Here is a 24,861-nt window from a genome sequence, read left to right as displayed (position 1 = left end):
CCGCTCTGCTTCAACATTACTAGGAAGCCGTCAAGAAAACATTGAAAAAACACGGGACTAAGACATTGCCTTGTCTTACACCATCGCTGCCACCAAACGTCTCTGAGACTTGAGCTTTTCATTTTACTTGCATGTATTGTGATGAGTACCAGCTAGCACGTACTCTCACAAAGTACTCCGGCGCATCACGGTCCATGGCAGTAATTTTGTGAAATAGTCGTTAATACGAGACTCTATCGTATGCTTTTTTAGATCCAAAGCACTTACAAATTTGCTGCCATTCAATCAACTGTTTAATAGTTTCAGAACAAAAGAACGGCTAGTCTCCACATCCGTGCTTTTGTTTAAAACCAAACTAGCTGTTGCTCGCAACACATTCTGAATTCATCCGTTCAAGTAGAACGTACTCTAAACCCTAGACGTTGCCGAAGAAACAACAATTCTACAATAATTATCTGGGTTCGTTACATCTCCGACAGAATTGGATTACTCTCTAAACATGTAAGTAACTACTGTAGTGAACACAACTCAACATACATGTATATTGCTAGTGCCGTTTTGTCGCACAGGCAATGGGAATGAACATCCCATTGCGTTTGCATCGAGATCGCTGTCGCCGGGTGAAAAAATTATTCACAGATTAACCACTAAAGGGACTGCTTGGTGAATGACAAAGCATTCCATTGACGGCTTCGGCACAAATTCAAGTACTATTGGCGGGATATCAGTATACCTTTCGCTACAAAGAAGGAAAGAGGCACAACAATGCTGTCGCACTAAACCGAGTGCCCCTACCGAATCTACCACACCATACATGCCAGCTGGAAGCAACGCTTCACGTTTTGGAATAGTTGGAGAAACTTCCAGTTACAGCTACACAGATTGCACGGTAGACCACCAACGACCCAGTACTGTCTCAAGTGCGAACATAGGTTAGAGAAAGTTGGCCACAGAAAGTAGCAGAAGATGTACGAACATGCAAGATAAGAAGTCACGAACTGTCTGTGGGGCTTACTGTGTATTTTGGGGAATCAGGGTTGTGATACCGCCTGCGGGCCACGAACGGATCTTGACAGAGCTTCATGAGGCCCAGCCTAGAACTGAAAGGATGAAAGAATTGGCAAGGAGTGTGGTCTGGTGGCCAAGCATTGACGCAGAGGTGGAACAGCTGGTAAGTAAATGCAAAATATGCCAAATGAACCGCTCAAACTCTCCTTCAGCGCCGTTACACCCACGGGAGTGGCCAAAAACTATAGTAAAAAGTACACGTGGACTATGCAGGACCGTTCCTAGGTTGATATTCCTAGTAATAGTGAATGCACATTCGAAGTGATTGAGGTTTACAACACAGGGCAGGCATCAGGCTTGGTGACGGTACGTAAACTGCGACAAGCTCTTGTTCAACACGGACTCCCAGACGCGGTAGTCTCGGATAACGGGCCGCGTTTTGCCAGCAGTATGTTTTTAGAGTTCACGAGACAAAATGGCATCCAACATATCAAGGTTGCACTATATCACCCAGCTCCAATGGTCTGGCAGAACGTGCCATCCAGACATTCAAAGCTAGAGAGAAGAAAATGATAGTGGGTATTTTGAAAAGTTGCATTAGTCGTTCTTTTGTTTGCATACCGAACAACACCACACACCACCACGGGAGTATCTCCAGCCGAACTCTTGATGGGACGGAAACTCAAGACTCGTCTGAACTTGGTCAGATCAGGGTTAGAGGAACGGGTGATAGACAGGCCAGGCAAAATAAAGGTCATGACCGAACGCCGCGGAACAGAGTTTTACAAGCGGGAGACACCATTATGCTCAAAATTATAGCAAGGGAGCCGCCTGTATTCATGCCAAAATAGTGAAGGCGACAGGCCATTGTCGTTTAGATGTCAATTGGGAGACCAGAAGATTGTAGGTAAACAACCACAACCGGAAACCATTCAACCAGATGATCGACCAACCAAAACAGCTGGGGAAGTACAACTGCGACGATCAAACAGAGTGATCAGACCGCCGAACAGCCTGGCCTTGTAGTAGATTAGACAGACAGGTTGCTTCGTAACATAATCCGGGGTAGAGCAGTGTGTCCGGATGCAGTAGATTAGAGCCACGAGCACTAGAAACATATGTTGAGTGTGGCTTGGATACCTCTCAGCTCTCCATGGTCATCCCGAAAAAAATCTATGTTCTCTTCTAATAGCTCCTTCAGGCTACTGTGTGTGCAGACTGAACAGTGTCTTCCAATCCACCTGTATGTGTCATAACCAATTTCTACCCAGCAAACCGGGTCGGTTTCATTCCACCACGTGTAACTCCAGTTGTTTAGGAGAGGCTTGTCTGCCCTTTGTACCCTGGCTTTGATAGTCCCCAACTCTTTCATTACTCTGCCCCATAAGCTTACAGAATGGTGGTACTCTCGCTAAGAAGTGAAGAAAACGACCCTTACATTGTCTTGTACGTTAAGGCACTAATTTCTGTTACTGCTGATCCTGTGTCAATCTCCATTGTCAAGCATCTCACATTTAGTTTCACTGGTGTTGCCAAGGAAACCGCTTTGGTTTTGCTAATAGAGTATATACGTGTTTCAGCTCTAAAGATTCTTCTTCGTCATCCTCTGCCCGTGCCACCTGATGTGTGTTTTGCGGTTTTGGCTTTGCTTTCATAATCCGACTGAATTTCTTGCCTTGCCCTTTTGATCTAGACTTGACTGAGGTGTCCCACTTACAAAGAAACAAAGGCCACTTGAAAAAACGTACCACAACGACATTCATAGTTTTCGAAGACTGCATGCTGTTTCTCTAGAATATGCTCTTAGTAGCCGCATTCGGTCTAACATCATAAGCGAGGTGAAAAAGCAGCGTATTACTCCGTCATAGCAGACGAGCCGGAGGTGACTGATATTGCAACAGTCTCTGGTATACTGCAATACGTTAGTGACGGAAAGGTCAAAGAGGTCTTTACAGACTTTATGAAAGTGGAAATGATTACTTGTGAGGCACTTGCAGACGCAATCTTAAAGACTCTGGAGACTTAGGGCTTGCCAGTCGCTAACATGCTTGGCCAATGCTATAATGGAGGCTCCAATATGGCTGTTACCAAGTCTTGTTGCAAGGCGATTATACAACAACAAGCTTCAATGGCTATCTATGTTCACTGTGGTTCACATCGGTTAAATCTCGCAATAGTTTCTACTTGCAAAATTAGGGCATTTAGAAACGAAATCTTGACATTGCCAAATTTTTCAGATTTTCGGCCGAAAGACAGCGCCATCTAGAACGAGCCATCGATCTTGTCTGCCCTGACGCTGCCGCAACGAAACTGAAAGGCTCGTGCCAAAGGCGTTGGATTGAACGCATGGATTCATATGCTGTATTTTTCAACTGTTTCCTGCCTTTCACGCATGCCTTCAAGCTATAAAGTGGCAATTGGAAGTGGAATGGAGAAACGCGTACAAAACAAGCGGATTTCTCTGCAGTTTTCTTCTTTCTTTGCTTCAAAATTTTGCTTGAATTTTTTCTGCGCTTCGAGACTTGAGAAAAAGGCGTTCCTAGGTTTTCACAATCCCTTGATAACCTTCATGAGCTAACATAAGGATGCGGTCATGGTAGCACGATAGAGGTACAATTCGAGTGCGGCAGGGAACAACTCGGCAGATAACGGTTAGCTCATGGCGGACTGGCATAAAGATGCAAGGGAGGTGTTTCAAGTCTTTGGTTTGGATGCACCGGCGCATGATTCTTAGCTCGTTGTTGTTGGCAGAGGCCGTTTCGATGTCTTGGATTAAGAGAGCACACGTTGCGGTAAGTTGCGTAACTAGGTGCACCGAGTCTCCAGTGGCGTATGTGTTTTACGGCGTTTTTGTTGCTGGCGATCGGTAGACGTGACATCAAAGATGTTTGGTTGGTCTGGCGACGTGCTTGATGTCGAATTTGTACGCCTAGAGTAGAAAACCCAGGGTTCGATGCGCGCTGATGGCTTCGATAAAGAAGAATATATAACTTGCAGAGGCTTGTGATCGATGACAAGGTCAAAGATGGTACCACAAAGATACCGGTGAAAACGCTCACAAGCCCAAACAAGACCCAAGGCTTCCTTCTCCGTCTGACTGTAGCGGCGTTCAACACTGGTGAGCGTACGGCTGGTGCAGTAGATTGCACGAGCTAAACTGGCGGTTGCTGTTGCACGAGGACTGCTCCGAGACTAACGGGGCTGGAATCTGCGACAAAGCTCGATCTTGCTCGCCGGTCCACGTAAACGACGTGTTTTGTGCGTAATTTGGCGCAATGGCTCTGCAGTAGTAGAGAGGTCTGAAAGAAATCGAGCGTTGAATTACACCATGCCGAGGAAGCTGCGTAGGTCTGCTGCAGAATTTCGGAGCGGCGCGTCGACGATCGCACAGACCTTTTCTTCGGTCGGCTATACGCCGTTTCCGGAGAGTTGCAGGCCGTAAAACTCGACTCGGGCTCTGAGACACCGACAGTTCTGCACGTTGAGTATGAGACCGCGTTCTCAAAGGCGATCCGGCACTCGAAACAAGTCGGTGTCGTGTGTCCCTTGGACTGGACCGTAAACGATGAGATCGTTTGCTATGTTCGGTGCTCCAGGACAGTCAGTTAGAAGTTGGCTAACGATGTGCTGATATTTCTCAGGCGCCGATGTGATGCCAAACATTATGCGTTTGTAACGGTAGACGCCGTCGTTGACAACGAATGTTGTGATGTCGCGCGATGATCCGTCAAGCTCGACCCGATGGAATTCCCATCAAAGAGCAAGCTTGGAAGAGACAGTGCTGCGGTTCAGCGATTGCAAAATTTTATCAACAGTTTGAATCGGATAACGTTCGCGGATAATAACCTCGTTCGCGCGGCGCATGTCGACACACAGGCGAATTTCGCCGGAGGCCTTCGGAGCGACTACAACCGGGCTCACCCATGATGTCGAGCCGTCGACTTTCTCGATAATGTCTTTTGCAAAGAACTCGTCCAAGTAATCCAAAACGGGTTTTCGAAGTACGAACGGGATGCATCGTGGCTTTTGTGAGACTCGTCTGACCTGAGGATTACTGTGGATTTTGGCTTGAAAATCTTTTAACTTGCCGACACCTTGGAAGAGCCGAGGGTAACGCTGTTCGATGTTAGACCGGAATCGGTCGTCGGAATTGTTAACCGTGTGCGGTCTTCGGGTTTCGACTGCAGTACGCCGAGCAGTCGTGCCGATTTCCTGCCGGGAGGAACTTGCCCTTTTGAACGAATTACAACAAATTCGGCGGGCCGAGTCGTTTCGTATCGTCGCGTTGGCCGTGAATTGACCGACGACGTCGAGTGGCTGCTGCGATGCGTATGCAAGCATACAGTACTAGTGTTTTGTGTTGGTTGTTCGTAGCGTTGCGTCCAAACCACGTGAGCAAAGTTTGTGAAAGAGGTCGTCGCCCATGATATTGCAAGCGCTTCGAGTCTTCTACACATGCACGTCTTCCAATTACGAAAGCCTTTTGTCGTGAATTCTGGCTCAGATCTTCCTAACTTACTACCACTACGCTCAGCTAACGACATGCAAAACAAAAAGGCTGCGTCTGTAGCCTCCCAGTACTCCTGTCAATCATGATTGTTATACCATGTCTCTCGAAAAGATCTTTGCTTACTGAACGACTGCTTGGGAAACGATCCGCTTGCTCGGCTCGACGCTTTGGGCTGATGAGGTCTTATAAGCACGTCAGCGTCCGGCAAACAATAAAACGTATGCTTGTCTACCGTAGATGATTCCCTACAATTGCAGGACATGACTGATCTTGATCAGTAATTGTCATCCATTTCACAATCAACCGTATGTCCATGAGATGATCCTTGGTCACAGTCTTCTCTACAACATTACTGCCACGCGAGGACAGCTGGTAGTTTACTTACGTTTTCTGACTTTGCAAAACGGAAGTTGGTGTGACAGAACTTGCTCGTGCGGGCCCAAAGCTCGACTCAAGCAAAAGAAGATGATGTTACAAACCTGACCAACAAAATTAGTTTTTGTTGCAATTTTAACTATGTAGCTAAAGACACTTCCACTTACGGGTTTCTCCACCCGCAATAACAATTTTCTGAATCAGTCACTATCACACGTTTGCTACAAGTGTGATGCTGTCAAATGAAATTACCGTAAACAATTTCAGCTTTAATAAATAGCAAAACGTATTAAGCTGTAGCAGCACAAACAATATTTGTATATGAACGATATAGGCACAGAGAAACAAATAGAAAGATACGCGTACACAGCCGAAATGGCAGGCGGACACAAATCGACTGACAAATAGGCAAACAGGCAAACGAAACCAACTCATAGACAGACGGACAAACAAACAAACAAACTAACAAGAAAAACCAGAGAGAAGTAAACGAGTCAAGCAAACACGCAACAAGCACAACAGGCAAATAGAGAAACGCACGAGTACATGCAGGTAGACTTACAGAGAGCAAAAACAGAAATATATAAATATACAAATATAAGTTATACCAGTACAGGCCTAAAGCAGGCACATTAATTAAAGACAAACAATACAAGCATAGTTTTTATAACTAGAGTGGAAACATTGTTAGATCGAGCCGAGAACAGACGCGGAAACTCAGTGATTTGCGAAAATGGTCTTGTATAGAAGTAGCGCGAGTTTAGATCCTAGTGACGTATACATGTAATCATGAGTGGCGTTCTGATCAGCGCGCTACTTATAGATCGTCTGTAACGACTGTTGGAGAAAAGATGCAAGGGCAAGACCGAGATTATATAACGCACAGATACAAATAAACTAAGCACGTGGCATCTGCTGTTTGCGCCGAAAGCTGTTTAATTGTCTTTAATTATCTTTATTGCATTTTAGCCTCACATATATATCTTAAATCATTCATATGATACATCAACATCATTATCCTGAGAAGAGTCAGGGTGTACAAGTTTGAAATGACTGACGCTGCGCATACTTTGAGTCAGCAGGACACTCCCCACGCATACTGCTAAGATATGTATGTATGTGTGTATATATTAGATACATATATAGTCTTTCTTTTGCACCTATCTAACAGGTACAGTTCCCAACAGGGCTACGTATACACAAACTATTAAAGAACACAGATGTAAAAAAGAAAAAAGACAAAAACAATGTAATTCTATTAATTAATTAAACTTTTTCACTAGAATCTTTGTAATCTTTGTCTCATGGTACGACAAAACAAATATCTTTCTACAGTCTTATTGTCTTAAATCTTCAACTGCCTTCCATACTTTAGACGAAGTGACCTTTCTTGCAATCAGTACACTGTACGTGCTACATCACAAACCGTAGAAGTCGACAATTATCTAAACAAACAGTATATCTGAATTCTTCTCAACAAAACTGAAGCCTCTTCGACCAACTGCAAACTTTACTCTAACAGAGTCTCTGCTTTTCATTTCAATTCCTTTTCTAGGTATGTCTGGATGATGACAAGTAAAGTATGCAAAGTATGTACGACAGCCGCTATATTCATCTGAGGACTACATAGAGTCACTACAACTTTAGTGTTGCTTAGCCAGTAGCTAGAGGAGTCATACTTCGTCACTTTTACATGTTGACATATATAATCCTAACTATACTGCACATGCTAATCGGTCATGAGGGTACCAAGCATTACTACAACCTTGGCGCTTCTCTGGCGTTGCAAAAATTGGCTTGGCGCTGTACATGCAGCGTCATAGCGCCAGATGAGCACCATGCAGTCTGCTTTGTGTCTATCGTCACTGTCAGTACAGCTCAGTAATTAGGTCTACCGTCAAAGCAATTATTCTAAATACAGCGAGATATCTGTGTCAATTTAAATCCTAAACATCTACTCTAGTCTTAGAAAGTATTAATTCAGGCCCTGATCTAAGAATTTTATGAAGGGGTTGCCATAGGTCAGCAGTAAGAATTCTAGACAAATCTTCTTTCTTCTAAATTAAATTATTGATTGCTAAAAATTGTCTAATAATCTGCCAGATTGATTAGAGTATACACATACGTAAAATAATGCAATCACCTGTGCAACTATTCCGACCGCTAGACGTACGGAAATGGTCCATTGTGCATTTAGTGTGGATAGTCTTGCGATAGAAAGTTCAAAGAGCCCATTTGTGATAGCAAAGCGAAACCTTTCGCGCAGTCTGAGCAGATATCGTACACAAGAGGAATGGCATACAGTACAATACGTTAGATTATCCTGGATCTTACTGTTTATACGGGTATTGGAGACACAACATGGCTGCTGCCAGCGGTCGCTACGCGGTTTGTTATAGAGGAGCAGTAACTTTGAGCAGGCGCGTTTCTGGAAAGCTTTACTGTAGTTGTTTTGTTATTTAGAAGCCTTTGTGATTTCCACACGAGATCTCGCGGCTTTTGTGTTTAGAAGTGCATAATACGTGCACTGTAGTTATGGGCGTAGTTACGAAGCGCACTGCAAGTTAGGCTAGTGTACTTGGGAATTGGAATTGTAGCGAGCAGACTGTCCGACCGTTTGGATACCTCTGCCGGCCGGAATCTCAGTACCGTAGTACGTACTATACATGATCAGCCCATAGTAACGCGCGTTAGGTTGTACTAGTATTGACTGGGCACTCCGTTCGTGCTCATCCGTACCCAAATTTAGCTTGCGCAGTTCAGTTCTACGGGAACCGCACCAAGCAGTTACTACTTTTGTTAGTTTATTAGATGTGTTTGAAAGCGCTTGCAAAGACTCAAACGAGATGTGAATACCGTTGTGGTAAACGGGGTTCTTGGACTGAGACACGCGTTCTCCACTCGTATACGCACACTAGTAGTAGTAGTACGCACACTATATCTATTGGAACTCAACACAATAGCACACTACTACTCAGCACTAACCCGACACACGGTCAGCACTAAACCAGACACACAGTCAACTCACTCACACGCACTAATCAACTAGCTAGCAACAACTCAACTTAACAAGCACCACCTACTTACTATGTTTACATGTGTCATCCGTTTATACCGCAATTCTCCCCTCTAAGCTAACGCGTCTCGCGTTTGAAATTATCCTTTCTTCTAAGAAGTAGAGTTATAGTCTCAGCCATATGGGCTGGTGCCTGTCTTTCCTGAGTCTGTAGTTGAGAATGATTGGCTGTTCCATGGTCGTATCCTCTGGCTGTTGTACGCCTTCAAAGCATGAGAATTCCAGCTCCTCCACCGCGTGCATGAGTAACAGTGGGTTCCTTATTGTTGTATAGTTCACCAACCGTACTACTCCGCTGTAGTCTAGGCTAAGTATCGCGTATACCGACTCAGTGGACCGGTTATACCAGCATCTATTCTGTTACGGCAAACGACACGTACTCTATACTGCACAAGTGCACTCAACGCTAGTTTACGCTAGACTAACATAACACGCAATCCGCAGTCACACCTATAGCGCATGCTCGTGCAACAACGTTACCTGTCGTCGTTGCTACCGAGAGGATCCAACTCGACTGTAGAACGCGAGCTACAACCGCACGACCGTCTACACCAGAGACTTGACTAAGAAGGCAATCTATTCTTTCAATGTCTCTACTAAATACAATACTAATCTAATTAGCAACTCTAACTGTCAAATAATCTACTACATCACATTCCTCCCTGCTAAGTTTCAGGTTCCTCTCTTCTCGAAAACCTGCAAACCAAAGTTCCAATACTGTTAACCAGAAAATCGTCTAGGTTACTGCTACTTCAAGTCTCAAACAATAGTAACACAACACAACACAACACTAGCAGAGAAATTACCACTAACTGCAGTCATACTCTTGCAAGTACTTTGGCAATTGCTTCTGTCTCTGTGGTCTAGCAGGTTCTGGTGATTCTTCTGCCACTGCAACTGCCTCCTCTGCCTCTAACAATCCTGTGGTATCTGCTGCTACATCTTCTAGCAAGATGTGAATGACATCTGGTTCGTGATTGACCCATTCACTTGGATTGCTGCCTTGCTGCTTATGTTTCTCAGTCTCCTGATCTGCTGATAATTCCATTTCTCGAGCTCGTCTGTAGAACACCTTCAGTCTGTTACTATGAACACGTTTCCTCTTTCTGTTTCCATCTCCCACCTTTTGAATCTCGTAGTTATTCTGGCCTACGTGCCTCATGACTTGATACGGTCCTTGGTAAGAGCAGTGCAACTTCGAAACAGTACCTCTCCTCAATGCTGGACTATGCAGTAACACAAAATCACCTACTTCATATTGAACTCCTTCACTTCCGCCATAATTCCTGTGCTGTCTCCTTTGAGCTGCAGTGACCTCTTCATCTACAATCTCCCTAGCTTGTCTCAGGTTTCTTTTCAACTTGCTCAAGTATTCATCTGTTGTATTAGGCGAAGGGAGTCACTGATCCAGTTCTATGTCCACTGGCAACCGTGCTGTTCTTCCAAACAATAATTCATAAGGACTGTACCCAGTAGAACTCTGTGCTGAAGTGCGATATGCAAACAATACAGTTGCTATCCACTTGTCCCAATCCTTCTGATTGGTGTCTACATACTTGGACAGAGACTCTACCAAAGTCCTGTTCATTCGTTCAACTAGCCCATCCCCTTGTGGATGATATGCTGTGGTTCTTGACTTACGAATTCCCAAAAGTTTGCATACTTCACGAACAAGAGCGCTCTCAAAATTGCGTCCTTGGTCACTATGGAAAACTATGGGCATCCCAAATCGCATAATGACCTCATTCACCAAGGTCTCTGCCGTAGTCTTTGCCGTTTGATCTTGTAACGGAAATGCTTCCGTCCACTTGGTGAAGTAGTCTGCAACAACCAAAATGTACTTGTTGCCTTGTTCTGTCGTCGGTAAAGGTCCTAGAAAGTCAATCGCAAGCATTTCAAATGGTCCTCCAACTGGGACAGTTTGCAACGCTGCTTTAGTTTTCTTTACTGGCATCTTTCTTTGCTGACACTCTACACAACTTGCTACATAGTTCTCAACTGCACGTGTGTAGCCTGGCCACCAAAACCGTTTAGCAACTCTATTAAGCGTTTTCTCCACTCCAAGGTGGCCGCCATTGTTATGTAACGTTGCTAAAACTTCAGGTACCATAGAGTCGGGTACCACCAACAACTGTCGTTCTTCTTGTCATTCCGCTGGTCCCACTTTCCGAAATCGATATAAGACTCCATCATCCAACGCTAGCTGATGCCACACCTTCGCGATCGCGCCCCACCTATTGCTTCTTCTCCATACTCCTAGTTGATCTTGCCCTGGCATAGTAGGAAAACTATTCAGAACCTTCGACATTAAAGGATCTTTCCGCTGTCTGATCTGTAACTCTTCACTCGTCCAAGATGGTGTAAATCCAACTGCTGCACATCCTTGACTACTTCCTGTTTGCTCTGGCTTTTGGTTTGAGGTAGGACATAGCAACTCTTCAAGTCTATCAGTACCATCCTCTTCCCTCCCGAAATGTGCAGATGGTATTCTGGACAATGCATCTGCATTACGATTCTGAGTTCCTGCTCTGTGTCGAATCGACCATTCGTATTCACTTAGTGTGAGTAACCACCTCGCCAGTCTTCCTCTCAGTTTCCTGCAGGAACGTAGCCATTGCAATGGGCAATGCAACACGTAAACAAGCGTAACAACTAGAAATACAACACCACGTCTGCCTTCCTGCAGCCGGTATATGTCTAATCCCGGATATCCCAGTCAAACCATTTACCAAACCCCGTATATTACATCTCCCCTTGTTTCAAACATAGTCCTTCCTCCACTGTGGGGTTTTCACTAATCGTCCATATCGTGTTCGGGTTTCTATATGTTCTTCAGACCCGATCGGGGTTTGCTGTGCAGCTTCTTCCAGTGCCTGTTGATGGTTACTATTAGTCTCTTGATGATCTCTCTGCCCTTCCACCATTTCAGGGTTTAGTCGAAGATCATGACGATTGCGTCTTAGAGTACCCCCTGATTCAGTCACTACACAGTATGATCTTGGCTGTATCTCTCTATCCACTGTCGCAGGTACATTCCACTCTCCACCTAATTGGTCATGAATCAACACCCGAGTTCCAGGTTCCAAGTCTGGTAAGGATCGCACTCCATGTCTTCTGTTATATTCTGCTGCCTGCTTTGCTTTGCTACCCCTGTCTTTCTCTCTCACTGAAGACTTATCCACCAACTGTGGAATCAATTGACTAGCAATAGTTGGCATGGTTGTTCGCAACTTCCTCCCCATTAACAATTGACCAGGAGACACTCCAGTGGCTTCATGTTCTGTAGCTCTATATGCTAACAATCTCAAGTGTGGATCTTCCCCTGCGTGTCAAGCCTTTTTTATCAGGGCTTTGACAGTCCCAACAGTCTTTTCGGCTAGTCCATTTCCTTGTGGATGTCTAGGAGATGACGTTACATGCATAAACTGATAAGTCCTGCTGAAGTTCTTAAAGTCCTCACTCACAAACTGTGGTCCATTATCTGTGACCAGTACATTGAGAATCCCAAATCGTGAGAAAATACTCTTCAGTGCTAGTACAATGTCCGTTGATTTTGTTCCTGTGAGCTGTTTAACTTTCGGATACCTCGAGTAATAGTCAACAACCACTAAAAAATGCATCTTTTCTACTTCAAATAGATCCGCACCCAATTTTTCCCAAGGTCTTCCTGGCATTGGAGTACTACAGAGTGGCTCTTTCCTCTGCTCACTTGCATATCTTGCACACGTTGTACAGTTGGAAACTATTAACTTCAACTGACTATTCATTTGCGGCCACCATACTGACTGTCTTGCTCGTTTCTTGGTCTTTACTATTCCCAAATGCCCATCATGTGCCAGCTTAAGCATCTCCTTTCTCATAGACTTCGGAATAACTATCTGATGTCCCCTCAACAGTAACCCGTCAACCACAGTCAATAAATCCGTATGGCTCCAAAACGGGCGAATAGCAGCAACAACCTGAGTGACCCGATTCGGCCATCCTGCATTGACAACCCTGATCAACTCTTGCATATCTAAATCTTGACGAGTTGCCTCCTTGATTCTCAATAGACCATCTTTTGATGCTGGTAATGCATCTCTAATTCCCTCAACGTGTTCTTCAACCGCCTTTATCAACTCATCCACCATGCTATCTACATTAGCAGGACTTTGTGGTCGTCTAGACAACGCATCAGCTACTTGCAACTCTCTCCCAGGAACATAGACAACTTGAAAGTTAAACTTCATCATGCGCATCTTAAAACGTTGAATCCGCGGAGGACTTTGATCTAAGTCTTGCTTGTTCAAAATACTGACTGATGGTTTATGGTCTGTTTCAATGGTAAATGGCTCATCTCGACCCAACAGAAATGATTCAAATCGGTCACATCCCCAAACCAAAGCCAATGCTTCTTTTCAATTTGTGAAAAACGTTTTCCTTGATCTGTCAACGTTCTTGATGCATACATAACGGGTGCTTTTCTTCCATCTGATTGAATTTGCAGCAATGCAGCACCCAGACCATACGAAGAGGCATCGGCCGAGACAGTTGTTTTAGCTTCAGCACTATAAAATTGCTAAAACTGGTGCTTGAACAATCATTTGCTTCAAATCTGACAAACAATTTTGATGCTCAGCTGTCCAGATCCAATCTGTATCCTCACGAAGCAGGTTTCTCAGTGGACCTGCTTTGTGAGAAAATTCAGGCAAAAACTTGGCCAAATAACTAAACATCCCCAAAATAGTGCGTAATTGATCTTTATTTGTTGGACTCTCTAGTGAAGTTACTGCACTAATCTTGTCCGGATCAGCCTTCAAACGTTCGTTAGACAAAACATGACCAAAAAAATTTGACTTCCTGTTTCCGGAGCTGGCATTTGCTCATATTCAGCTTCAATCCACTGGCCTTACATTTCTCTAAAACCCGCCTCAATCGTTGATCGTGCTCTTCTTCATTCACACCCCATACCACGATGTCATCAATAAAACAATCACAGCCATCTATCCCTGCCAAAATCTGCCTCATCACTCTCTGAAAAATTTCAGGACCAGAGGTAATGCCAAATGGCAATCTCAGACATCGGAAACGTCCAAATGGTGTAATAAACGTTGTTAGTAACGAGCTGCTTTCATTTAAAGGAATCTGCCAAAATCCTGATTCAGCATCCAGAGTTGTAAAACACTTAGAACCGTGCATCTTAGCAAAAATCTCCTCAGCCACAGGAATTTGGAATCGTTCACGTCTTATAGACTTGTTGAGCTCACTGAAGTCAATACACACTCTTATTTGACCATTCTTCTTAAGAACTGGCACCATAGGTGCAATCCAATCTGTCGGTTCAACCACTTCTTGAATAATCCCCATCTTCTGCATTCTCTCTAATTCATTTCTCAATTTTGGCAGCAACGGAAGCTTCACACGTCTAGGAGCAAAAACTGAATATGGAACAGCACCTTCTTTCAATCGAATTTGATAGACATGATCCCTTAGAAGTCCTGGAGTACCAAACACAGTAGAATAATCTTTCAAAACTACGTCCTTTACAATCTGATTGTCATTTCTATCTACTTCAGCAATTCGTTTGACCAGTCCTAGGTTTTGGCATGCATTTAGTCCCAATATTGGTGAAGCTGTTGCCGGCACGACATAAAACTGCAAATGGTGAGTTGTTTCATGCTCCACCTGACACAAGCATTGTCCATCTACTGGCAGTGGTCTAGATAACCCATATGGCATTAATCTAATTTTAGCCGGTTCCAGTACTGGTTTAGATGTCAGTCTACAATAAACACTCCGAGGCAGGACATTAACTTGAGCTCCTGTGTCTAGTTTAAAGTTTACCATAATGCCCTTAGTTCTCAGAGACATAGACCACACATCTGACTTTGAGCCACCTAGAGCACTAATAAACATTTCAGCAGGCTGTTCTTCTTGCATCATCATTTCCTGCACTTGTGCTTCATTAGCCTTGCACTTACTTGCAAAATGTCCGCGTAGTCCACACTTTAAACAATTTCTTGTGAAGGCAGGACATCTCTCTGGATGATTCCTTCCACACTTAGGACAATCTCGTATGAATTGTCAGTCTCCTGTCCTTTTACTTTCTTTCCTAACAGCATCTAGGTCGCCTGCCGTACTGGTGGATCCACTTTCCAACTCTTTCAACTGAAACTGGGACAGTTCTGATGCCTTGCATATCGCCACTGCTTTCTCTAACGTCAAGTCCATCTCTCTCAACAACCTCTCTCTCAATCTTGACTCCAGAACTCCACAAACTAACCTGTCTTTAACCAATGACTCACTGATCACTCCAAATTCACACGTCTTCTCTAATGTACGCAACTCAGTAACATACTGGTGTATTGCTTCTTCCTGCAATTGATTTCTCATAAGAAGCAATGTCTTTCGTATGTTACGTTTCGTTTTGGAATGAAGTATTCTTCAAACTTTTTCGTCACGTCTTCCAGCTTGTCTTTGCTTTCTTCAGTGCCGAAAACGAAGGTGTTGTAAACATCAAGAGCCTCGGGCCCGATTGAATGTAAAAACACCGACGTTTGCACAGGATCCCCTTGAGATGTCAACCCTGAAGCTACTCGATAAATTTCAAATCGCTGCCTTCATTTCTTCCATGCCATGGCCAAGTTTCTTCCCGTCAATGATAGATGCTCTGGAGGATTCAGACGCTCTATTTCCTGGTACCATGTAGTATATTGAAGTGTAGCAATAGAACACAACACGTAAACAAGCGTAACAACTAGAAATACAACACCACGTCTGCCTTCCTGCAGCCGGTATATGTCTAACCCCGGATATCCCAGTCAAACCATTTACCAAACCCCGTATATTACATCGACTAACACTCTGGCTACCAGTACTTCAGTTTTGTCCATGAACCCTCGATCTGGTTCCAGCAAGCAGTTACCTAAACCATGTACTGGCTGTCCCTCTGTCTACAAGACAAGCCATAACAATCTGCCTCTCCATTCCCACTGAGTTCAAGTCTTCCTTCAAGATACAATATACTTGCTCAGCTACTACTGTTAGGGGTAGTGTACCTCCTATCCAGTCCAACTGGCGCTTAGCCATGTTGATGATCATCCCATGATCAAGTAAAAAGTTGGCTCCCAAGATAGGCATATCTACGTCTGCTACCATAAATTGGTGAGAACATACCCATGCAGCCAAACGTACAAGTACCTTACAAGCTCTCTCGCTCTTCAGACTACTGCCATCAACTGTCTTCAGTTGTAATCTTGTCCCACTTAATGATGTGCTCTTGTCACCGACCAGACTTCTAGGCAACAGTGAAACTACAGAGCCAGTATCAACCAGAAAGACGTTTCCACCTCATCCACACAACCAGTAACAATAACAGAGTTTATCAACGCACCAGACACACTTCTAACACTTCCTCTTGGTGCCTTACCACCTGTTGTTGATTGCTTCCTGTAATCTGGTTGTGCACACATGTACTGTTGCTGTTGTTGTGTCCTTGTGGTCATTTGGGGCTTTGTCTGCTGAATTATTGGACAATCTCTCATTAGATGACCCATCTGATTGCACCTGAAGCAAGGCCCTACACGTCTCTGTGTACCTCTCTGTGGGCAATTTCTTTTCATGTGTCCCTGCTCGTTGCACAGGAAACATCGAAGTCCTCGTCCACCGCTTGTGTGATGAACGTCTTGCGTCACTGACAATTCACTTGATCCCGATTGCCTGTTATCACTTCTCACACTCACACCTGCAGTACTTAGCGCCTTTTCCATCTCGTTCAATCTCTCTTTCAGATCCTCGATGACACTTGTTTCTCTATCTGCACAAGCTGCGCTAACACTAACAAACTTGTGACCACTGCACTGCCGCTGCCTATCATTCAACAACATCAATTCACGAGTTCTAACAATTATACCTTGGAATGTTGCTTGCGGGTGTAAATCCAGCTGATACCCGGCGTGCGGGGGCAGACCTTCAACAAAGCGATCAATGAGCTGTTGTTCTCTCAGATCTTCCGCCAGCCCAGGCATAGCACGATCCAGTAGATCTTCTAGTTCTCTCGCATACACTTCAAGCGCTTCCCCATCACGTAATGATCCCTCTGAGAACTGCCTTCTCGCTAAGCGACGTCGTTCTCCTGTTCCAGGCAGAAAAGTTTCTTTCAACGCCGTAGCTAGCACATCGTACGAAGCCTTCTGTTCTGCCGTCAGTCGATGGTACACGGTGTATGCCCTCAGGGGCGTAGCTCAAGGGTTTCCAGAGGGGTTTCCAAATCTTACGAGCTTGATATCTGTAGTGAATATGATAATAGCATAAACGTTTCACACAACTTCAAAATTGTAAACTAAGTCATTTAGCTGTCTAGCTCAGTGTCCCACGTGTCTTCTGGTGAATCAGTATCCAGTACAAAAGTGTTAGCTAGTTCACTGTCTGAGTATGGCTCTCCAAAGTTTGGGAGAATAATCTTTCTCGGGTTCCTGGCAGAAAATAAGCGGATCACGTCCAAGTGTGACAACTTCCTGTTGTAATGGACATGCAGCATGACAAGTCCGTTGAATCGGATCTGCGACATGGATGCCCGGAGAGATGTCTTGACGCGATTGAGAGCACTTATAGACCGCTCGCACTCACAGGACGTCACAGGCCAGGTGCAGACAAGGCGCAATAGCCTCGACACAGTTGGAATTAGTGGATTACCCATTGCCAAACGCAACGCTTCTGCTACAGTAGCGGGGTGCTCTGAAATGGGCAGTGATTTCAGTATGGCAATCCACAAGTCAATTTCTGCAGACAGCGCATCCAAGTTCGGACTCGCAGTAGGAAAATCACTTTGATATGCCTTTCCAAATTCAAGAATATCTGCTTTGGCTGAAGCATCACGTAGCAAAATCGTCGGCATAAATGACATTCCTTTCATAGCTAGTTGTTGAAGGTTTCCAAACCGGATATTCATTTGCGAAATAATGTCATCTAGTAGCGGTATACTCACGTTCAGGCGATAGTAGTCAACTGGCGTTTGCGCTGGAATGTTCCCACGGTACGTCTGCCTACTGCAATATCTTGGGAGACTCTCTTGCACTCCAGTCTTCAGACACAAAGCCTGAACGTCTGTCCACCATTCACCATGCCTGTCGTTGATGTTGTCCCGCATATCTTGAAGAACGGAGATGACTCTAGCGACGTGTTTGTAAGCCTTTGCAACATCTGTGGCTTTCTCTTGGAGACTTGATGTTAGGCTTTGAATTGCAGCCATCAATTTTGATGTTATCACAAATGTTGCAAGAAATCGGAACTGGGTTAGGTTATTGTGGAGAGATGTAGCAGAGGAGGAGCTAGTAGCGTTCCATGTAACTGTTCCACCCCTGTTTCTGCTGATTGTCTCCAACGTCGTTAAAACAGCTGGATAAAGCTCAGCAAACACGACAAGGGCTTCATGTCGCGCTACCCACCTTGTTTTGCACAAATCAACCAACTTTTTCTTTGAGTCGCCACCCTCTCCTTGACGCCATTCATGAACTATCTCAGCCATAGCATGAGCACGCTTTGGTGAATATTTGAAAAAGATGTTGACGTCTAACAATGATGATCACATAGACTGGATGAAAGGCAGTTTGCTTAGCCTTATTATACACAGGTTGAGACAATGTGCACTGCAATGGAGGTACAGCGCTTTTGGGCATTCTGCAGTTACTCTGCTTGCACAACCCTGCAAAGGTCCAGCCATATTCCCTGCACCGTCGTAGCCTTGTCCACGAAGCTTCTCTTTTGGCTGCAAGCCCATTTCCGTCATTGTGGTCAGTAGCAGATTAGCTAAAGCTAGCCCGGTGGTGCCATCAGAGCAACAGAGAAATTCAGCCAACTCTTCACGAATGAGTCCAGACTCATCGACGAAACGAAGAACCAGGGGCAACTGTTCTTGGTTGCTGGCATCAGCAGATTCGTCTGCACACACTGAGAAAAATGGTGCTTTTCTGACATCTCTCAATATGTCTTCTTGTATAACCTTCCCACAGCACTCAATCAACTCGTTCTGTATTGTTGGGCTCAGGTAAGACGCACGTAGTCCTCGAGCAGACTGAGACATATGGAAGTCCCTCAACAAGTGTTCATCACCTGCGTCCACACGAAAACGCAATAGAGCTAGAAAGTTTCCAGGATTACATGCTAACTGTTCGTTGGGGTCCCAAGTAAATCCTTTCTCTCTGTGGCCACGCAAAGAAATGTTCTGGCGTCCACAAAACTCTACAGTCTTGATCAAGGCACAAAGCTTGGCTATATTTTCCTGTTTTTGCTTACTCCCTTGGTCTACGACAAGCTGAAGAATATTTGCCTGACCATGTCTCCTGGTTGCAATGAAATGGCTGGCCCTGGTACAGCAGACCTTATGACATTCCTGTTGGTCATGCTTTCTAAGGGTCTCAGACGCTTTGGTGAACTTTACCATTGCTTGTTTGCAGAGCTGGCCTGTTGATTGATCAGTGCTGAAAAGTGCACAAGGTAGACAATATCCACCATTTTGGCTTGGAGAATAAACTAGCCAGTTATACTTTTCAAGCCATTGTAATTGAAAATAGCGCTTGGTATCTCGCCCACTCTTCTTCTCTTGCCGAGGAGGAAACGGAAAGTGGCTGTCTGGAACAAAATGACCCAACAGCAAGGAGAGCTTTGTATCATCCTGCAGTTTGTTTGGATCTACCAGTTCTCCAACATCGTTTCCTACGACATCATACGATACACTATTTATTACTGTACAGCCGCCGACTGCAGTACACTCACTAATCGCTCTGCAGGCTTCAGCAGGATCACGTTCATCCCCATTGACAAATGCAAGCACTTCAACACGATCGCTTACATGATCCCCGCTGCCACCAGATCCAGTGACTTCTATACTGAGGTCTGCAGTTTCATATGCTTCACTTGTCATTGGGTTCAGTTCCAAATTGATGGAATGCGACGATGCCCGCTCAGAATCTACACTCTCTTGAGTGGGGTCCCCGCCTCGAGATCTCTTTCTAGCAGCTTCAAAGAGAGCACTGATGGTCAGTTGGTCTTTAGAACGCCTCTTCATTGTCCACAGTCACTTTCGGAAATTCCCTCTCTTCACGTGTCAGGAGACTAGGAAAGGTGCCCGCCACGTGCAAAGTTGGAACACTAGCGCGCGTTAGGCGTGCCTTGACGTCCCTGCCGGTCACGGAGCGTATGTAGGGTGTACAGTACACCACAGGAATCACTGCCGAATCTATATCAAAAACTGTACGGGAGAAGGTGTGACGTAAGACAATGAGTTGATATTAGACGGCTGTTGCTTGGGGGGTTTCCAGACCCCCTGGAAACCTCTTGAGCTACGCTACTGGCCCTTCCTTTCAAGTACGTTGGGTTTGGCATCTGCATTCCAGCTATTAGCAGCCGCACACAAAGCAAAGCGCTCCAGCCATAACTCAACGTCTCCGTCTGCAAACTTCTCTGGGACTGCCAGAAGTCGTGATCCCTGCCCAGGCACCAATGCTGCTTGACCTGGCTGATCAACTTCACCGCCTTCTGCCATGATGCCGCTTTTCTACGTAGGGCGCAGCACTCACACGTACACAACGTGACAACACTAAACGAGGACTGATCCACGAAGCGATCTGTCCAAATTGTGTTCCGATATCTTGCTCGATATCCCGCTCCTCGTCACCAAATGCAACAACGTTACGTGTCGTCGTTGCTACCGAGAGGATCCAACTCGACTGTAGAACGCAAGCTACAACCGCACGACCGTCTACACCAGACACTTGACTAAGAAGGCAATCTATTCTTTCAATGTCTCTACTAAATACAATACTAATCTAATTAGCAACTCTAACTGTCAAACAATCTACTACATCACACTCGCTATACCATACTCTCCCTTCTTTAGTCTGGTGCTGTCCTTATCTATTGTTCACGATATCTTGCTGGTGGTTGTCTGTTTTGTGTCTTCGGATATCGTATGGGAGTCTCAATCTCGTGGTCTTTTGGAGGTGATAACATTTCCTTGGAGATCAATGTAGTCTCCTCATCTTGGTCCTTGTGTTGAGTAGATTGAATTTCGACTACTTGTCCTGTCTCTTTCACAGGAATGATTGGTACTGGTATCTCTTCCACCTCTATCTCTGGTACGCTTACATCAGCTGTTTCTGGTACACTCCGTTGGTCCAACCACTTCCAACGTTGCTGTTTCTTCAATAAGATATACAGTGGTTGTAATGTCGATGACAAATTTGGTAAGAACTGTAGTGTTATCGGGTTCGTATTAAGGCACCAGACACGGATTACTATTGTCGTTAGCACACAACGTAAGAATACAGACTCTATACACACTAGTTACACCCCAACCGGTGAATACGTCTCGAATGACTCACTCTCTACGCATGCTCCTTCATGCACTCGCGTGACATCATAGTAACTAATAATAGTATCATACTCAGTCACACTACAAGAACTTTCCATAGTAATTTAGAAGTCCCAAGAAAGCCTTCAATTCAGTCACGTTACTAAGGTCAGGTGCAGTTTGAATCGCTTCCATCTTACTCCGAGATGGGGATATGCCTTCTGCACTCACCACATGCCCCAAATATTCTACCTTAGACTTGCCAAATTCACGTTTTTCCATTTTAGGTTAATTCCGGCTTGGTTCAGTCTTTTCCAAGACCTTGAACAACCTTTGGCTATGCTGTTCATTACTGTTGCCCACTATTAGAATATCATCTAGGTAGCAGATGACTCCGTCCAGTCCTGATAGAACGTTATCTATAGCTCGTTGCCATATACTGGGTGCCGAGCTTATGCCAAATGGCATCATTGTGTACGTAAACATGCCCTTGTGTGTATTAATGGTTAGGTATTGCTGACTTCTGGGGTCTACTAACATCTGTTGATAGGCTTGTTTGAGATCTAAACGAGAAAATTTCTTTCCTCTTGCTATGGTCGAAAACAAGTCCTCTGGATTCGGCATCGAATATTGATCCGAATAAATATAGGGGTTGATGGTGACCTTGTAGTCGCCACATATTCTAGCATTTCCATCCCCCTTTCGAACTACCACGATGGGTGCTGCCCATTCACTCTTCTCTACTGGTTTCAGGATACCCTCTGTAAGAGGATTGGTGCCAACGCGTGGTCAGACAGACAACTAAGTTATTGATATTTATTACTGATCCCAGTTCCCGGATTACGTACTCTACATCTCCCCCCTCCCCCACAACCCAAGACCAGAATAACTAAAACACAACAGTACACCCCAAGTAGTACCTCTTCAAGCAAGACCTAGAGTTCCATCTACAACTCTATTCACTCTACGTTGCAAAGTCCTTCTTCCAAGTTGGATCCTTAACTGCCCTTCCCGATCGAGTTGTGATGGTTCCATCTTTGCTGGAGTGGTTGCTATTCATGTTGGTTCCGGACTCCTCTTGCACCCCTTTTGCTTCTGAGGTTACCTCCTCTTCCTTGTCCCTGATCTGGTCAACGTCAAAGCTGTCATAATCGATTTCTTCATTCAGATTGATCTCGCTCAACCCCATTGGCCGTGGCTGTAGCTGGTGTTGATTTTGACGCAGCTTTCGTCAATTGTTCAACTGTATCAAGTATGAACGGGGCCCCAGCTGCTTAATAATAGTAGCTGGTATTCTGCAGTTGCGAGTATTCATATCCCATACTAGCAGGCGATCGCCTGGGGCCAGGATTGACAGACGCTTCGTCCCATGACGCCTACTGTAATATTGTGCTTGGCATTGCGTGCTTTTGCAATCTTGCTCACGAACTACAGATATATCAGGTATGCTCGGTACCAGAGCCTTTGGCAACACTGAAAGACGCGATCGCAATCGTCTTCCCATGAGAAGTTCAGCTGGGGATACACCAGTGCTGCTATTTGGGCTGGTACGTAGAGCCAAGAGTGCCAAATAAAACTCACTGCCAGCATAAGACGACTTCTGCATTAGAGTCTTGAGCGTTTGAACCGTGCGTTCCGCAAGATCATTGCCTTGCGGGTGTCGCGGAGAAGAGGTTGAATGATTGAATCCGTAATCGCGAGCAAATGTTCGAAATTCCTGTTTACGTACTGAGGGCCATTGTCGTTGATGAAGTGGATTGGAAAGCCATGGCAAGCAAACATTCCGTTGTACTGTGATCTCGTAACATTCGAATTTCAGGATAGCGAAAATAATAGTCTACCAGTAAAATGTAGTCTTTCCTCCCACAGTGAAAGATGTCTGAGGCTACCTGTTGCCAAGGATGATCGGGAAGGTCTGTGGACATTAGGGGTTCCTTTTTTTTGTTGGTGACGAAATTGAGCACACACTTCACATCGATCGATCATGTCATCAATTGCTTTATAATAATAATAAAATATGCCAATTCGCATCCAGATAGGACACAGAACTCTCTGGAGTAACAACAAACAAGAACCACACAGACAATTTAGTAACAGACATTGTAACTAGACAAGCAGTAGCACAGTTATGTATCTATATATCTTTGTAACGAGTACTAAAAATGTTCATCTCCTCATTAATACCACGACATAACATACTATGTCTGTACACATGCCAGGACATCGAACCAACTAATCTGTTCTGTGACTCCGTGGCTCTTTTCATAAAGCGCAACTGTAAGCTTTTCATCTTGACATCCGCTTTTTCGAATCCGGTGAGCCTTTGACAAAGCGAGTTCCTCTGTGACATTCCTAATCCTCTTCTGACCCCCTTTCGATATGCCTTGTTTACTGCCTTAGTTACTGACGATCTGTTAAAATTCCATAGATGGCTACCATAATTCAGGACAGGAAATATTGACTTCTCCACGACATTCATCCATACCCTATCGTTCATGCAGACTCCTTCCAACCGTGACACAACTGACTTGACCGCTCCATAGAAGCGTCTTACCCTTCTTTCAAAAGCAGCTTGATCCCCACAGCCCCTGTCCATGACCACACCCAAATGCACAATTTCTGACTTGGATGTCAATATGCTTCCGTTTAACCATAATTCTGGACAGTTAAGAGCCATCCGCTTGTTTTTAGCAAAAGTGATTGCGACGCTCTTCTTGTTATTAAACACCAAGGCGTGGTCTCTTGCATATTCATTACAAATGTCCAGCATTCTTTGCATTCCTCTAACCATGGGTGACACTAGCGTGACGTCATCCGCATGCGCAAGACACTCTAGAAAGATATCTGATAGTCTTGCTCCATCGCCACACTTCCTTACTTCTTTCAGCATATTGTCTATGTACAAATTGAACAGACACGGCGACAGCACACTGCCCTGCCTAACTCCGTTTCTCACACCAAAAGGTCTCGGTACATTATTACTCCATTTAACTTGCATCAGTTGAGACGAGTACCATCTTTCCAGGAACTTGACAAAACACGCAGGAATTCCCTTCTGCAGAAGCTTAGTAAATAATCGATAATAGGAAACACGATCATATGCCTTGGATAAATCCAGGGTACAGGCATATACCTCTCTATTTCCATTTAACAGATAATAGTCAATAGTTTTCTTTAACAGAAAAGAGCAGTTAGCATATCCATGACCCCGCTTGAACCCAAATTGCTGTTCGCAAGAAGACAAAGAAACACCTATTCTCTCTAACAGGATATGCTCCAAAAGCTTTGACGTCACTGATGACAAAGCCACTCCTCGATAATTATCTGGATCTGTCATATCACCTACTTTATCCTTCCCAATAGGGACAATGTACGACCTCAAAAACTGTTGAGGGACACACGAGTGACGTAAAAACACGGCAACGCCACGCTCAAATGTATGACCAGCGACCTTCCACCATATTGTACATCTTCAGCCTCAACCATATCTGGTCCAGCCGCTTTATTTCTTTTCAGACGTTTACACGCACGCTTCACTTCCAAGGGGTGGATCTCAACAAACCA

At 44.7% G+C, this 24,861-nt stretch overlaps 4 protein-coding genes across 4 annotated transcripts; all 4 read right to left on the bottom strand.

The window, feature by feature from the left end:
• Positions 1-4,761: 4,761 nt before the first annotated feature.
• LOC134191785 (uncharacterized) lies at positions 4,762-5,349 on the bottom strand. Its single transcript, XM_062660407.1, has one exon. It carries the CDS (start codon positions 5,347-5,349, stop codon positions 4,762-4,764), a length of 588 nt encoding a protein of 195 aa, XP_062516391.1.
• A 6,949-nt stretch (positions 5,350-12,298) lies between these two features.
• Positions 12,299-13,207, bottom strand: LOC134191783 (uncharacterized protein K02A2.6-like). The gene has a single exon (XM_062660406.1). It carries the CDS (start codon positions 13,205-13,207, stop codon positions 12,299-12,301), a length of 909 nt encoding a protein of 302 aa, XP_062516390.1.
• A 3,985-nt stretch (positions 13,208-17,192) lies between these two features.
• Positions 17,193-18,495, bottom strand: LOC134192626 (uncharacterized). The gene has a single exon (XM_062661372.1). The coding sequence runs from the start codon at positions 18,472-18,474 to the stop codon at positions 17,299-17,301; it is 1,176 nt and encodes a 391-aa protein (XP_062517356.1). The 5' UTR covers positions 18,475-18,495; the 3' UTR covers positions 17,193-17,298.
• A 36-nt stretch (positions 18,496-18,531) lies between these two features.
• Positions 18,532-20,279, bottom strand: LOC134191782 (zinc finger MYM-type protein 1-like). Its single transcript, XM_062660405.1, has 2 exons — positions 19,722-20,279; positions 18,532-19,661 (listed from the first exon to the last, which is right to left on the bottom strand). The coding sequence occupies exons 1-2, from the start codon at positions 20,011-20,013 to the stop codon at positions 18,532-18,534; spliced, it is 1,422 nt and encodes a 473-aa protein (XP_062516389.1). The 5' UTR covers positions 20,014-20,279.
• Between the last annotated feature and the right edge of the window lie 4,582 nt (positions 20,280-24,861).

The sequence above is a fragment of the Corticium candelabrum genome, chromosome 16 (genome assembly GCF_963422355.1).
Source record: "Corticium candelabrum chromosome 16, ooCorCand1.1, whole genome shotgun sequence".
NCBI classification, from domain to species: Eukaryota; Metazoa; Porifera; class Homoscleromorpha; order Homosclerophorida; family Plakinidae; genus Corticium; species Corticium candelabrum.
Note: the sequence above shows the minus strand (reverse complement) of the source record. Positions and strands in the feature narration are given on the sequence as shown.